General features: G+C 56.7%; 1 protein-coding gene across 6 annotated transcripts; it reads left to right on the plus strand.

Annotated features, from left to right (window-relative positions):
- The first annotated feature begins 4,660 nt into the window (after positions 1-4,660).
- On the plus strand, positions 4,661-16,023 carry ENPP7 (ectonucleotide pyrophosphatase/phosphodiesterase 7). Of its 6 annotated transcripts, none has more exons than XM_065532122.2 (6): positions 4,661-5,110; positions 7,171-7,316; positions 8,904-9,530; positions 10,920-11,139; positions 11,799-11,945; positions 15,215-16,023. In XM_065532122.2, the coding sequence occupies exons 1-5, from the start codon at positions 4,765-4,767 to the stop codon at positions 11,927-11,929; spliced, it is 1,470 nt and encodes a 489-aa protein (XP_065388194.1). In that variant the 5' UTR covers positions 4,661-4,764; the 3' UTR covers positions 11,930-11,945; positions 15,215-16,023. The 6 variants fall into 6 exon arrangements, 3 of the variants coding, with proteins under 3 accessions (XP_065388194.1, XP_005585230.4, XP_005585229.4); XM_005585173.5 differs by having other exon boundaries at positions 15,231-16,023; XM_005585172.5 differs by having other exon boundaries at positions 15,579-16,023.

Raw genomic sequence — 16,023 nt, forward strand, 5'->3', positions numbered from 1 at the left:
ATAAACCCCAATAAAGGTAGTACGGGGTGGAGCAGAGGGGATATTTACATTAACTCATGGCTGCTGGTACTATCAACTGCTTCAACCTTTCTTATGTTAAAGAAAAAACATTTGGCCAGGAGTCATGGCTCACACCTGTAATCCCAACACTGTGGGAGGCTGAGATGGGAGGATCGCTTGAGTCCAGGAGTTCAAGACCAGCCTGAGAAACACAGCAAGACCCCATCTCTATTAAAAATAACAATATGGCCAGGAGCCATATTATTATAATATGGCTCATGCCTGTAATCCTAGCACTTTGGGAGGCCGAGGTGGGTGGATCATGAGGTCAGGAGTTCAAGACCAGCCTGGCCAAGATGGTGAAACCCCCATCTCTACTAAAAATACAACAGTTAGCCAGGCATGGTGGCAGTGAGCTGAGATCACGCCACTGCACTCCAGCCCAGGCAAAAGAGTGAGACTCCGTCTCAAAAAAATAATAATAATAGTAATAATTTTTAAAATAAAGAAAAAAGTATTCATGACTCTTGTCTTGCTAAAGACAGGTAGGAAGACCTTATTCCATGGGGGTTACCACCATGGGGCTTTGCTGTGTGAGAGCGAGATTGGGCTCAGTCTCACTCTACCAAGGACAAGCAGGATGTGCAGTCCAGTAGCAAGGGTGCCGGGTGGGCAGAAAATGACTAAGAGGGGACACTGAGGAGAGGGGATGCTTGCTCAACCAACTCGGCAGGAATCTTGCTGAAAGCAGGCCAGGGTAACAAGATATCGAGAGTGGAGGATGAGGAATTTGATCAAATATTGAGGGTGATCACATAGGATTTTCACTAAACTGACCCAGCAGGACTCTTGCTAAACCTGAACTAAACAAGCCCAGGACAGAGCCCAAGGTCAGCGCCTCAAAGGCTTAGTGGAGTAGAGTTAGGTCGAGAAGAGGGTCTGTCACCCGACAGCCATCTGATCATACAAACCAAGTAGCTTTTCTATCCTTTGTCCAATAACCTTCCTTCTTTCCCGAGGAAAGAAGGCAAAGGTTAAAAAACAAAGAAAGAAAAGGAAAAGTCAGTGGTGTCAAGATACTCAGCTGCACTATTTTTGTTTTGTTCTGTTTTTTGAGACAGAGTCTCACTCTGTTGCCCAGGCTAGAGTGCAGTAGTGTGATCTCGGCTCACTGCAACCTCCACCTCCCAGATTCAAGCAATCCCCATGCCTCAGCCTCCCAAGTAGCTGAGATTACAGGTGCGCACCAGCACGCCCAGTTAATTTTTGTATTTTTAGTAGAGATGGGTTTTCACCACGTTGACCAGGCTGGACTGCACCATTTTTTAAAGAAAATGTTGTCAGTAGCCCCAAAACCTGACAATAGGATCCCAAGTGAACAAAGGTTGGTAAATTGCTGCCTCTTGAAGCAGTTGAAGCTGAATGCTGGGGGTCGGGAGCCAGAACGCTTGGGTTCCAGCTCAGCTCCTCCAGTTACCAAGTGACTTTAACCTCTCTCTGCCTCAGTTCCCCACCCGTAAACTGAGGATTATACTAATTCCTGCCTCAAGAACTACCTCCAAGCTTCAGTGAGATCGTGGCTATTTCCCAGTGCCTGGACTGTGGGAAATGTCCTGTAGCCGTGAGCTACAATCAACCACCGCACACCCATTCCATCCAAAATCAACCACTGCACACCCATTCCATCCAAAATCAACCACCACACACCCTTTCATCCAAAATCAACCACCGCACACCCATTCCATCCAAGTGCTCTATGAGATCAGGGAGAAAACGGAAACCTATGTGGGGTGACCCAAGGAGCTCCCCAGCAAAGTGGGATTGAGGTACAGAGCCAAAAACCAGAGGCAGAGTTACCCCAGCATGGCTGGGATGTCCTGAGAGGAGCAGGAGCAGACCTTTCATGCCATCTCCAGACCAGGCCCAGGCAGTAAGAGGGTGAACAGGACCAGGAATTTGCACAACCTCGGGGACCGACAAGAGAACCTGCAGAACCATGGACCCAGACCTGCAAGCCACCAAGATCTGCGCCGGCCCCAAGCACACCCCAAATGCACCCCAGCAGAGGCCTGGCCAGGCCCCTGGACCACAGCCTCGGCCCCTCACTCAGGCCCTGCCTCCCTGGTGGCCCTCTCGAACCCCACCCCACAGCCAGCTCTTGCTTGAACCTAGCAATGCCCTCCAGGCCTGGAATTCTATTATCAGCTTGAACTAGGTCCCGCTGAGAGTGACAGGAAACCAAAATAATGGAAACGGCAACGAGGCAGAGTGTGTTGTATTCACCCTGTGAGAATGCAGCCTGGAGCTGAGATACTACACAGGACGCTGGGGACCAGGCCCGTTCTGCGCACCCCGGCCATCCCCAGGGAGCCCCTCATCAGGCAACTCAGGGTGGCTTGCCAGCCGGAGGCATCAGATGGAGGAAAAATCAAAAAAGAAGAGAAGCAAAGCTAGCTTCTGGAGAATGTACAGAACATTCTCCTTTCGCCCCATTGGCCAAAATGTGGTCACGTGGCCATGCCTTGTTGCAAGGAATGCTGGGAAATGTAGTCTTTTTTCTTAGCAGCCATCTTATCATGGAAAAGGGGGAGAACAGCTATTAGGGGACAACTAACCAGCTCTCCTACAGCGGAAAATCCAGACTCCGCCATGGCCTACAGGCCCCTGGTCGACCCCCTCGGGAGCCCGGGTGCCTCCCTTCCTCCATGCCTGGTTCCTCTGCCTGAAGCCTTCCTGCCCTCTCCTGGCTCCATGCATCCTGTGGGCCTCCCCCAACGCTGGTGCCAGCAAAGCCCGATCTCCTCTCCTGAAGCCGCCTGCACTCCCCCTGTGCGTGCATCGCAACCTGTGTCCCTGACACACAGGAATTCTTACCCTCCCCAAGGTCTGTGCTCCCCAGGGAGGAGCCGCAAACTCTGGGCGCCCTGAACCCCAGCCCTGCAGAGGAGGCACCCCACGTGGTGGTTGTAGGCACCGGGCAGTCACTCCATCCTGGTTTTCAGCCTTTGGTGCACAGAAGCGTGAAGAAGGAAGGTCACTGGCACGGAGTCCTCCTTCAGAGTGTATTCCAGTCGGCCAGGCAGGGGCGGCCGGGGATCCGTACCAGTGGTCCCTGCCCACCTGGGTCAAGAAAGGCTGGCTGGCCTGGGGAGGCTGTGGACAGCGTCTGTGGTGTCATCTGAGTGCCACGGCCATCGCTTTGAGACGGCGTCTGCTTGCCGCAGCCAGGCAAAGGTCTTAAGGAAGGCTGGGGCCACTGTCGGCAGGTGTGTGGCTCCAGATTGAAATTGTGACAATACCCCCAGCCACGCCCTTCCGTCTTCCCACCATGCAATCCAGGGCACCACCTCTCAGCAAAACCTCCAGGATCCACCTCAAACCCAGCCCCATCCCACAGCCACCACCCTGGTCCGGGCCACCAATAGCTCCTGTTCAGACACAGGCAGTCACCTCTCCAGGGAGCACCCAGTGTTCATTCTGCCCTCATTCTGGTCCAACCTTCACCCACAAATGGAGAGTGCTTTTTTAGCATTAGATCAGTTCATGTCACTTTCTTGCTTAAAACCCACCCCTGGCTTCCACTGCCTGGCATGAGAATCACCGTCACCTGCCCCACGGGACCGGCCCTGCCGCCCCTGCCACCTGCCCCATGCCCGCTCCCCTGGCTCATGGTCCCCCAGAGTCACTGACCTCCACCATCCTCTCAGCGAAACCCAACCAGCCACCACTGAGTGCCGCCCCACCCACCCCACCAGCCTCTCCATCACAGCTTCCTGCCTTCCTTTCTTTTGGGAAACTATCTTTTTTTTCTTCTTTGTTCATTTTATTTTCTGTGTCCCCAACTCGAATGGAGGCCACCAGGATCATTGTCTGTCTCATTCACTTCTGTGTCCCCAGAACCTAGAACCATGCCTGGCACATAGAATGTGCTTAATAGGTGCTGAGACAGAGACATACAGAGAAGGAAAGAGGGAGAGAGATAGAGACAGAGAGAATAAGAGAAAGGGGAAGGAGAGATGGCAGAGAGGGAGGGAGGGAGAACTGCACGCTGAATCCAGGGGTTCCTCTCCCACCTCTCATGTGCCCATGGTAACAAGGGAGTCCCCCTCTTCTGACCCCTTGTCAAAAAGCCCATCAAGCAAGAACGCCCGAGCCCCAGGCCCCCTCTGAAATTCCCAAGAAGGAAGCACCCCAAGAAGGAAGGCACACAGGACACTGCTCTGGAGCCATCGGGTTTCGGGTCTGCTCACCAAGCTCCAGGAGCCCCTTAATAGGAGCAAGAGGAGAAGAAGAGGCACCCAGCCTGGGGTTCCCCCGGGAAAAGGCCATGCTGTGACCCAGGCTTGGTCCTGGCCCTGACCATGGGAAGCCTGCCCCACAGGCCCTCGCCCAGGCAGACCTGAGGCCCATGCACCACTAAAGGCCTGGAGGCGGGTTCCACCCCACCCTCACCTGGGTCCCCTGGGGTCAGGGTGAGCTGGGACAGAGGGACCACCGGCTGCTACGGGGGAGGGAGAGGGCACGACTTTCCTGGTGGAACGGGCTCCTGCTGTGCTCTGAGCCCTGGGTCACTGTCCACACTCTGGGGAGGGAGGGAGGAGCCTAGAGCCCCAAGGGCACGGCTGGCAATAAAGGCAGATGCTCAAGTTGATGCCACCCCACACACGTGAGGCTGGGATCAGGGGTGGCACTGACCCGGCTGGGGAGCCCACTCCCGAGGTACGACCCAGGGATGTGCACAGCCACATTCCAAAGACGCACGGGATGAGATCAGCCCGGGTGACCCTGGGACTTTGCCCTCCTCGGCAGGAGCCGGTCCTGTGCACCCTGTGTGCCTGTCCATCTGGAAGGCCCAGCATGAGAGGCCCAGCCATCCTCCTCACTGTGGCTCTGGCCACGCTCCTGGCTCCCGGGGCCGGGGCACCAGTACAAAGTCAGGGCTCCCGGAACAAGCTGCTTCTGGTGTCCTTCGACGGCTTCCGCTGGAATTATGACCAGGACGTGGACACCCCCAACCTGGATGCCATGGCCCGAGACGGGGTGAAGGCACGCTACATGACCCCCGCCTTTGTCACCATGACCAGCCCCTGCCACTTCACCCTGGTCACCGGTGAGTACCGCCCCAGGATGGGGCCTGGGGGTGGGAGGGCCTGAGAAACCAGGTGGCATAGAGCCCTGTCGTGCAGGATAAAGGGGAGAGGTCCTCATTCCATGCACAGGACACAGCCAAGGGGACCATTAGGAATCCTCACCGTTGGTAGCAACAGATCCGGGACAAAGAAAAATGACCAGGGGGGTCCTTAAAGCCATGGCCGCAGCCAGGGCAGCAACCCCAGAAGGCTTCAGGAGGAGGGTAGCGTGGTGGGCTCCCTGATGACTCCCACGGCTCCCCTCCCCTGCCTGCCCCTCCAGCTGGCTGTGTCAGCCTCTCCCTCTCCCTTCCAGCTTTTCCATTTCCCACCCAACACCTCCCTGACAGATCTGCCCAGGCTGTAGACAATACACACATAGGTTTTTAAAAAGCCAAGTATGGGGCCAGACGCAGTGGCCCACGCCTGTAATCCCAGCACTTTGAGAGGCTGAGGCAGGCAGATCACTGGAGGTTGGGAGTTCGAGACCAGCCTGGCCAACATGGCGAAACCCCATCTCTACTAAAAATACAAACATTAGCCGGGCATGGTGGCGCATGCCTGTAATCCCAGCTACTCAGGAGGCTGAGGCAGGAGAATTGCATGAACCCAGGAGGTGGAGGTTGCAGTGAGCTGAGATCGCACCACTGAACTCCAGCCTGGGTGACAAAGCAAGACTGCATCTCAAAAAAAAAAAAAAAAAAAAAAGGGAGGCTGAGGCAGGAGGATTGCTGGAGTCCAGGTGGCAGAGGTTGCAGTGAGCTGCGATCACGCCACTGCACTCCAGCCTAGGCGACAGAGCACGACCCCATGTCAAAAAAATAAACAATATTAAAATAATAAAGAGCCAAGTACTGCAAAAAAGGTGTTAGAGAGTTGAAAAGCAAACACCCCTGGCCCTCCCTAAGGGGGCTTGCCCACCTCCCAAACCTGGGTCATCCTCCAAAGACCCTGCATGGGTGTCCCAGAGCCCCTGCAACAAAGAACTGCAGACTGGCTTAAACCCACAAAAATGGATCCGCATGCTTCTGGAGGCCAGAAGGCCAAAACCAGGGCGTTGCAGGGCTGCACCCGCCCCGAAGGTTCTAGCAGAAGAGGCTCCCTCCTCACCTCTTCTGGCTCCCGGGGCCTCCGCAATCCTTGGCATTCCTGGGCTGGTGGCAGCATCACTCCAACCTCTCCCTACGCCTTCCCAGGGTCTTTCCCTGTGAGTGTCTGTATTCAAACTTTCCTCTTCTCACAAGGACACCAGTCGCTGAATTTAGCGTCCACACTTCTCCAGTATACATCCCCTTACCCTAGCTAATCACACTGCAAAGACCCTATTTCCAAATAAGGACACATGCCAAGGTTCCAAGTGAGCATGAACGTGGTGGGACACCGTTCACCCCAACACAAGCAGCTGATCCCCACACCAGCCTTTCTGCAACCTCAGCCCCTTCTAACCGCAAACGGAGGTGTGCGGTTCTCCCGTCCATGCACCCGTTTCTCTGTATCGCGGATGAGGACGGAGGGACCTTCTCCACTTCATCTCTCCGTTTGCACCTTTTGGGCTTAGTACCATGTGCACGTGTTTCCTGTACAAAAATAAATTCAAAAAATCTCCTGGTTCACTGAAATTCCTGCCTGGGGTCTCATCTGATGGCTGGGCCGTCATTTATTTAAAGAGTGCCTTCCTGATGGCCATGGAGGTCACCCGCAATCTTTTGCTAAAGCAAACAAGTCTGCCACCAGGATCCCCGCACATGCATTCGTGCCTATGTGCCCGTCCAGCTGCGGGACAAACTGAAAGTGGAAGTGCAATTGGTACAATAGCTCAAAGAACACGTGTCTATTTGTCTCGGACATGACCCCGAACCTTGGCTCCCACGGGGCAGCGCAGAAAGAAGTCTGCTCCTCCCAGCCCTGCCCCAGGCCCACTCCCCACCCAGCACACAGGGAAACCGAGGCGGCTTTGACTTCGCCTCTTCCAGCCCTGGGTCCGGCCTTCGCTGTGACCCCGGGTCCATCCTGCCACCCTCTGCACCTCTTCCTCCCTCAGGCAAATATATCGAGAACCACGGGGTGGTTCACAACATGTACTACAACACCACCAGCAAGGTGAAGCTGCCCTACCACGCCACGCTGGGCATCCAGAGGTGGTGGGACAATGGCAGCGTGCCCATCTGGATCACGGCCCAGAGGCAGGTAATGTCACCCCCACCCATACTGACATTGCAGAGCATGGGGGCACCTAGGCCCAGGCGAGGCTTGGAACCATGTGAGATCCACAGCAGGTCCCTTCCCCACTCCAGGGTCTCGGGGCTCCTGGCCTACCCTGGCACAGAAGAGTGTGAAGTAGGGCCCCAGAATGGGCAGGTGGTGGGTGCCGGTGAGGACTAACCAGTGAGCTATGTCCGGCTCGGCCCATGGACACAGCCCTGCCCAGTCCTCCCTGGGGGGCCCTGGGAGCAAGAGGGATTACTCTGTCCCCCTAGTCGGAGGGAGAACTGCACCCTTGGGCCCTGCAGCATTGGGGGAGAGGGTCAGGCTGGGAAGATCATTGTGACTCAACAAGAACGCATTTAACAATTACACGACTGTAATCCCAGCACTTTGGGAGGCCGAGACGGGTGGATCACGAGGTCAGGAGATCGAGACCATCCTGGCTAACACGGTGAAACCCCGTCTCCACTAAAAAAATACAAAAAACTAGCCGGGCGATGTGGCGGGCGCCTGTAGTCCCAGCTACTCGGGAGGCTGAGGCAGGAGAATGGCGTAAACCCGGGAGGCGGAGCTTGCAGTGAGCTGAGATCCGGCCACTGCACTCCAACCTGGGCGACAGAGCGAGACTCCGTCTCAAAAAAAAAAAAAAAAAAAACAATTACACGACTTTCTCCCTTTCCCACATCCCTGTCAGAGCTGAGCAGCTAAATTCTAAAGGGCCAAAGATAAAATGAGAGGTGGGTTACAGTATTGACCCAGGACCGCCCCCCACCCAGTTTGCAATGCTCTGGGGGCTTCCTGGCCCAGAGGCGAGGCTTCCAGTAAACAAAGTCAGTGGAGGTTTCCAAGATGAGGCTGGAATAAACGTCAGAGCCCATGCCCACCCCAGAGCCAAGGTATCCACTCAAGCCGGAGTTCCCTCGCTCCAGAAGGATCCATAGACACACTCAGGGCTCCCTCCACAGGCTTGCAAGCAGGAAGCCAAGGTAGATACCCTGGCATCTCAAGGCGCTTGATCCAATGAAAGAATATCCTGGGGGAGTGGATGGGCAGGTGGGGTGGACAGAGGGCTGGGGGGACAGACAAATTCTAAATAAAGCAGCAGTCGAGTTAGGGGCAGACAGGCGGCCAGGCAGAAGGCTGGAGGGGCAGGTGGACGGGACACAGGTGGACAGACAGACAGACTCATGCCCGGACCAGAGCCCAGCAGGGCAGGCCAGACTTCAGTTCAGAAGGAGATGCTTTCTGGGCAGTGTGGCCTCGAGGCAGGCATCATAGCCCAGTGATGAGGCAGACACTGCGTATCTAGGAACATTTTTACCCTGATGTCTCGTTTAGTGCTCAAGTCCAGTGGGCACCTGTCGCTTCCTCTATAAAATCAGGTTTTACCCCCCATAGAGCATGAGATCAGGGATGTTTTAGAAATTGAAGGCCCCGTAGCTGCAGCGAGGAGCAGGGATGAGTGGGTGGAACAGAGGAGGAGGCAGGTGGGGGACAAATGTGTTCACAGGCATGGGATGAGGGGCGCCCACTGAGGAGTCCTGTCCTTCACGCTGCCTTGTCTGGCAGGGTCTGAGGGCTGGCTCCTTCTTCTACCCGGGCGGGAACGTCACCTACCAAGGGGTGGCCGTGACGCGGAGCCGGAAGGAAGGCATCGCGCACAACTACAAAAATGAGACGGAGTGGAGAGCGAACATCGACACGGTGATGGCGTGGTTCACGGAGGAGGACCTGGATCTGGTCACACTCTACTTCGGGGAGCCAGACTCCACGGGCCACAAGTACGGCCCCGAGTCCCCGGAGAGGAGGGAGATGGTGCGGCAGGTGGATCGGACCGTGGGCTACCTGCGGGAGAGCATTGCTCGCAACCACCTCACAGACCACCTCAACCTGATCATCACCTCCGACCACGGCATGACGACTGTGGACAAGCAGGCTGGCGACCTGGTCGAATTCCACAAGTTCCCCAACTTCACCTTCCAGGACATCAAGTTTGAGCTCCTGGACTACGGACCAAACGGGATGCTGCTCCCTAAAGAAGGGAGGCTGGAGAAGGTGTACAATGCGCTCAAGGATGCCCACCCCAAGCTCCACGTCTACAAGAAGGAGGAGTTCCCCGAGGCCTTCCATTACGCCAACAACCCCAGGGTCACACCTCTGCTGATGTACAGCGACCTTGGCTACGTCATCCACGGGGTGAGTCGCCTGCTGGAGGCACCACCTCTGGGGGCTCCCTCCCCGGGCTCTGGGTCTCCTTTTTTTGTTTTTGTTTTGTTTTGTTTTGTTTTGAGATAGGGTCTTGCTCTGTTGCCCAGGCTGGAGTGCAATGGCAGGATCTCAGCTCACTGCAGCCTTAAACTCCCAGGCTCAAGGGATCCTTCCACCTCAGCCTCCTGAGTAGCTGAGACCACAGGTGCATGCCACCATGCCTGGCTAATTTTTGTGTGCGTTTTGTTTTGTTTGGTTTGGTTTCGTTTGAGACAGAGTTTCACTCTTGTCATCCAGGCTGGAGTGCAGTGGTACGATCTCAGCTCACTGCAACCTCCACCTCCCGGGTTCAAGCGATTCTCCTGCCTCAGCCCCCTGAGTAGCTGGGATTACAGACGCCTGCCACCATGCCTAATTTTTTGTGTTTTTAGTAGAGACAGGGTTTCACCATGTTGGCCAGGCTGGTCTCAAACTCCTGGCCTCAGATGATCCACCCACCTCGGCCTTCCAAAGTTCTGGGATTACAGGTGTGAGCCACCACACCTGGCTGATTTTTGTATTTTTTGTAGAGACAGGGTTTTGCATATTGCCCAGGCTGGTCTCAAACTCCTGAGCTGAAGCGATCCTCCTGCCTTGGCCTCCCAAAGTGCTGAAATTACAGGGGTGAGCCACTGCGTCTGGCCTCTCCTTCCATCTCTATAGAGGCACTCCCTATTTCTAGCTGGCCCCCAGTCTGAGGAGCGTCAGCACTGAAGGGACACACCCTTCACGAGGCAGTAGTGTGTGTGTGCACATCTGTGTGTGCACATCTGTGTGTGCCCCCCACATTCAGGCATCACGCAGTGGGAGTGTGTGTGCACAACTGTACCCGTCACGTCCGAGCACTGTGTGATAGGCGTGTGTGTGTGCCCTACGTGTCCAGGGTAAAGTGTAGGAGTCCAGCCCCAAGGGTGACAGGGAGGAGGCAGAAAAGAGGCAGGAGCCCGACCTCCCCTCAGCAGAGAGCACAGTTGTGCTGAGCCAGAAGCAAAGCACAGATTAGGGAGCAGACATCCCCAGAAAGGAAGTGACCGATGGGAGCCAGCGTTCACCACCACCCAGGAGGCAGGGCCCGCAGCCTGGAGCTGCTCGCTCCACTCCCATTTACTCAGGGTCTGGTCTCCGTTCATTTAACTGGACCTTCCCTGAACTTCACTCTGTAGGGTGACTGATCTCCGGACGCTGAGAATTCAGGGAAACTGAGTCTTGGAACCCCTCCAGCCCCCATATTGGTGCTCCTTCCTAAGGGGAAGGGGGCGTTCGTAGGGTGGATAGGGTAGGTGGAGAGGGTCTCTTGCTCCCAGCAAGGACCCAGGACCCTTTACCACTCCCCGGCAGAGAGTTAACGTCCAGTTCAACAATGGGGAGCACGGCTTTGACAACAAAGACATGGACATGAAGACCATCTTCCGCGCTGTGGGCCCCAGCTTCAAGGCGGGCCTGGAGGTGGAGCCCTTTGAGAGCGTCCACGTGTACGAGCTCATGTGCCGGCTGCTGGGCATCGTGCCCGAGGCCAACGATGGGGACCCGGCCACCCTGCTGCCTATGCTGCACGCAGGTGAGGGCAGGGTGCCCCAAATCCCGGCCTGCTCGAGTGTGCACAGGTGTGCACACGTGGGTGCCTGCGTGCCTGTGACCAGGATACGCCTCAAACCCCGAGTGGGGCTGCCTCCCCTGGCTTTGGGGAATACCGGAATCCCTCACATTCCCACAACACGTGACCTCTCAGGAGCACCTCATGCATCTCGGGCAGCACAAGAGGGCGAGCGGGAGGAGTGGGCAGCCTTGCTCAAGAAGGGGACAGAGGGAGCAAGGGTGGCCCAGGCGGGCCTGCTGTGCAGAGCCCACCTCCTGGCTGCTGGATCCCCACTCCCCACTCCCCACCACAGCAACCTGAGGGCCTCCTTTCTAGAATCTTCCTGTATCAGCCTCCCACACACACACACCTCCCCACCTGAACCTGACCCATCCTGGGGACAAAGGTCAACTGGAAACTGACAAGGTGGCGACCCTGGTGGGGGCCTGGCTGGAGAGGGCTGGGCCCTCCTGAGCAGGGCTGTGAAGTGCCGTGGTGGACAAGGGCCATGGGACCAAGGCGGCGGTGAAAGAGGAAGTGGGGGGCTCGTGGGGACCACCAGAGGACCCTGAGTCTACTGTGGGGGAGCTGGGGTGAGGAGCCATCCCTCTCTCCCTCACGGGTCCTCTGGCTTTCCTTAGAGCCTGCTCTTCCGCCTGACGGAAGGCCTGCTCTCCCGCTCCACGGAAGGTCTGCTGTCCTGCCCAGCAGCTGGGCCCTCGTTGTGATGGGACTGCTGGGGACCATGATTCTTCTGTCTGAGGTCGCATAACGCCCCATGGCTCAAGGTCAGAGACCCAGAAAGCAGAGGCGGGAGGGTGGCCCCACGCTCCCTGGCCCTCCACCCTGATGTCCGGCTACAGCCCTAGGCAGCCAGAACTGAGCTGCCAGGCCCCACCAAGTGGGTGACTCCCACTAACCTGGCTGCCACAGAGAGGCGACCGATCACCCCTGAGATCCCGCGGCTGACCCTTCCGGCCTCTCTGCTCTGGGCTTGGAGGAGGTCTTTCCAGAGCAGACCACCCGGACCAGTGGCCAGAATTCCCACCCTCCCCCAAAAGCCAGAACTCCCTCAGCCTCTGGCCAGAGCTGCTGCCTCCCCTCCTTCTTGCCATCTCTGGGCTCCACTCTGGGGATAGCTCGGAAACCGTCGTGTGGGGTGCGTTTGGGAGGATAGCTCTGGGGCTGTGTTCCTGGAACTCTCCGGGAGCCTCCTAGGACACATGTGGGGTGTGTTTGGGAGGACAGCTCCAGGGCTATATTCCTGGAACTCTCTGGAAGCCTACCTCCGAGGACATGCGTGGGGTGCATTTGGGAGGAGAGCTCCGGGGCTGTGTTCCTGGAACTCTCTGGAGGCTGGCCTCCAAGGACATGCGTGGGGTGCGTTTGGGAGGAGAGCTCCGGGGCTGTGTTCCTGGAACTCCCCGGGAGCCTCTGAGGACAGTGCTCCCTTGTCTGTCTGTGCAGCCACAGCCTCCTAGACCAAGCAGAAGAAAGTCATTCATTCATCCCAAAAATATGTAACGGGAGCCAGCTCCATGCCAGGCTCTGGTGGGCTCAGGATACAAAACAGTCGAACAAGACAGTCCAGGCCCTGGAGTCTGGAACCTGTCATTTAAAGGCACAAGAAAGCAGAGGATACAAAAGCCAATGAATCCATGGGCAGAGTGCTCAGATGCTGGTGATGGCGGAGAAGAGACAGCCACAGGCAGCGGCGAGGCAGGCACTACCTTTTCATTTGCCCAGCGTGGAATGGCCTCTCTGAGAAGGCGGATTTAGGGAGAGATCAGAATGACAAGAAGCCAGACATGCCAGGCTCTGGGAAAGAGATTCCAGGCAGGGGAAAGAGCCAGGGACAGGCCCCACGGTGGGACAGGTTCAGCGTGTTTTGGATGAGACAGAAGGCCAGTGTGCTTGCAGGCTGGCACAGAGCGAGGCTCTAACAGGAGCTGACCACAGCCCCAAGGCAGGAGGTTGCTGGATACACAGCGGGGAGCCCCAAGCTGAGGTAACACAGGGTCTGAGGTTGACGATTAAACGAGTGGGTCTCACTGCTGGGCCAGGGACAGAAACGGGAGCAGGAAGTGGCCAGTTTGGAGGTTGCTGCAGGGCCCAGCAGGACATTCCAGTGGCCGGGGTGGAGAAGCTGCAATGTGCACAGATTCCAAATACCTTTAAGAGGCACGACATTCGAGGTTTGTGGACAGATTATGCGGGAGGGTGAAGAAAGTAGAAAAATGAAGGATGGGTCCAATGGTTGGGTCTTGAGCCACTTGCTGACATGCTAAAATGTTGGGGACAGGAGTCGGGGAGGCTGAGACTTGTTTCGGCCGTGATCAGCCTCAATGCTGGTGACGCGGCCATGTGCAGCTGTTCCTGGGCACAGGTTGTACAGATGGGCCCATACCCAGGGATGCAGTTTAGTCTGGCAATTTAAATTTGAGACTTGTCAACACAAGCTATGGGACTCAATGAAAGCCCCCAGCCACAAGGAGTGCACTGAGAAGAGATGGTGACCACACCACTCACTGAGAAGGCGAGGCTGGTGAGACAGGAAATGCCCAGAGCTTTTCATGAATCAAGAGGGGAATGAGACTGGGCAAAATGGTTTCCACCTGGCATCCCAGTACTTCCAGAGGCCGAGGCAGGAGGATCGCTTGAGCCCAGGAGTTCAAGACCAGCCTGGGCAATATAGTTAGACCCTGTCTCTGTAGGAAATTTTTTTTTAATTAGCTAGGCATGGTGCTGCGTGCCTATAATCCCAGCTACTCGGGGGGAGACGGAGGTGGGAGGATCGCTGGAGCCTGGGAGGTGGAGGCTGCAGTGAGCCTTGTTCTTGCCACTGCACTCCAGCATGGGCAAGAGTGAGACCCTGTCTCTACAAAAATAAATAAATGAAAGAGAAAGGAGCAGGTTTAGGGTTTAGAGAAGTAGGAATGTGGAGATGTATGTGGTGGAGAGGACCATGCATGCCAAATGTCACATCCAGAAGGGGAACAAAGGACCCTTCAGCCCAAACCCCTCCTGCAGATGAAGATGCCGGAGCCCAGAGACGTTAGCTGACTGGTCCAAGGGTGCCAAAGAGTGGCCGGTGGTGTGTCAATGCCAGTTTTAAGGTCCTGGTCCCGAGTACTTTCAGCCACAACACCTGCCTCTCTGTGCTCAGGGGCTTGGGTCCTTGAAGCAAGTCTTCCAGCACTAGGCAGGGACATGATAAGGTTTCCATGGCGCCAGAGTCCACAACCATTTGTTCTCCACATTAACCAAGAGAGGGACTCAGAAAACGTCATTATTCAGACTCACACACAAGGAAATTGAAGCACGGAAAATCGAAGACCACGTGACTCTGCACATTCTCACAGGGCTTTTCCCCAGAGGGGCAGCCACAGCAGCGTCCCAGCAAACCGGCTCTCCAGACCCCCCTCAAAAAGCCCTGATGTTGGCCCTTACCCATTTCTGTGGCATCAATACTCCCACCATGGCCCATTTTGAGCTACCAAAGTGAGGTCACTGAACACAAAGTAGGGAAGAAGCCTGCAGAATCATCTTTCGCAAGCAGCATCTGCTGGGCTGTGCAGGTGGCTAAGAGCTGAGGGGTCCGAAGTTTTCATCACAGCCTGGTAAATTCCATTTGGAACTAGGCTGTTTTCTGTGGCCAGCTTCTTTTCTTTTACACAGATTCTCACTGTGTGGCCCAGGATGGGGTACAGTGATGCAATCACGGCCCACTGCAGCCTCGACCTCCTGGGCTCAAGCAATCCTCCCACCTCAGCCTCCTGAGTAGCTGAGACTACAGGTGTGCACCACCATGCCCAATTAATTTTTAAATTTTTAATTCTTTTTTAAAAAAGCAAGCTATGTTGCCCAGGCTGGTCTCGAACTCCTGGCCTCAAGCGATCCTCCGGCCTTGGCCTTCCAAAGAGCTGGGATTACAGGCATGAGCCACTGGGCCCAGTTCCTGGGCCCGTTTCTTTTCTTTAAAGGAAATGTTGAAAGTACATGTGGCCAGTTAAGGGCACATTGTGGAACGGACGCAGTCCTTGCCCTGACTTTACAGAGTCCTCCTTCTCCAGCCAGAAAAGCAGACAGAAGACTAGGGGAAACTCTTCCGCCTCCTGGGATCCGCACACTGCCAGCCAGGCCTGGGACAGTGCTCACCCCTCGCCTCCCAGCCCTGGGAGAAGGGTCTGAAGCCTCACATCATCACGCCACCCCCATGTCCACACCTGCCGCGCACCTGTGCCCTCGCAGGAATCCCTGGCAGCGCTGCCCGCTTCCACTGCCTGCCGCCCCACCGCCCCCACCGCCCCCACCGGCCCCCCAGCCTGTTTCCCACGATCCCTCCCTCCCAGTCCAATCGCACCTCTGCTTCACCTGTCCCATCAGACCTGCCCTCAGCCTGCCCCATCCTCTCCTCCCAGGCCAACGCGTGCTGTTTGCTCTTCCTGGAAGCCTCCGGGAGCTGCCCGTAGGCCCCGGGCCGCCTGTCTCGCTGTGATGCTCTGCTGGTGGCGGACGGTCCCTGCCTCCCCAGCTTATCCCAGGCCAGAGGCTGCATGCCACTGTCCCCGGCAGCAACAGCCCCTGCTTGGCTGTTATGGTGCCGGTAATAAGCCCGGCAGCCCAGGTCCAGGGCCTCCGGCGCGCAGGTCCCATAACCGGCCCCCAGCCCCTGCCCCTCCCACTCGGGTCCCTCCTCCTGCAAACCTCCTGCTCCCGAAGCGGTGCTGCCGTCTGCGGCCACGCGGGGGCGCGCGGGAGCTCTGCGGGCGCGGGGACCTGCAGACCCGGCCTCCGTCACCTGGGAGGGGCCCGCCCCGGCACAAAGCACCTGTGGGAATAAAGGCCAAGCCGCGACAGTCAGCA

Source organism: Macaca fascicularis, chromosome 16 (genome assembly GCF_037993035.2).
Source record: "Macaca fascicularis isolate 582-1 chromosome 16, T2T-MFA8v1.1".
Classification (NCBI taxonomy): Eukaryota; Metazoa; Chordata; class Mammalia; order Primates; family Cercopithecidae; genus Macaca; species Macaca fascicularis.

What these genes read in the sequence shown, in the direction of transcription:
- ENPP7 (XM_065532122.2), top strand. Translation starts at nt 4,765, where the DNA reads ATGAGATCAGCCCGGGTGACCCTGGGACTTTGCCCTCCTCGGCAGGAG. An exon ending in GGATCACGGCCCAGAGGCAG is followed by an intron (nt 7,317 to 8,903) that starts GTAATGTCACCC and finishes CTTGTCTGGCAG; the next exon opens with GGTCTGAGGGCTGGCTCCTT. An exon ending in GCTGCCTATGCTGCACGCAG is followed by an intron (nt 11,140 to 11,798) that starts GTGAGGGCAGGG and finishes GGCTTTCCTTAG; the next exon opens with AGCCTGCTCTTCCGCCTGAC.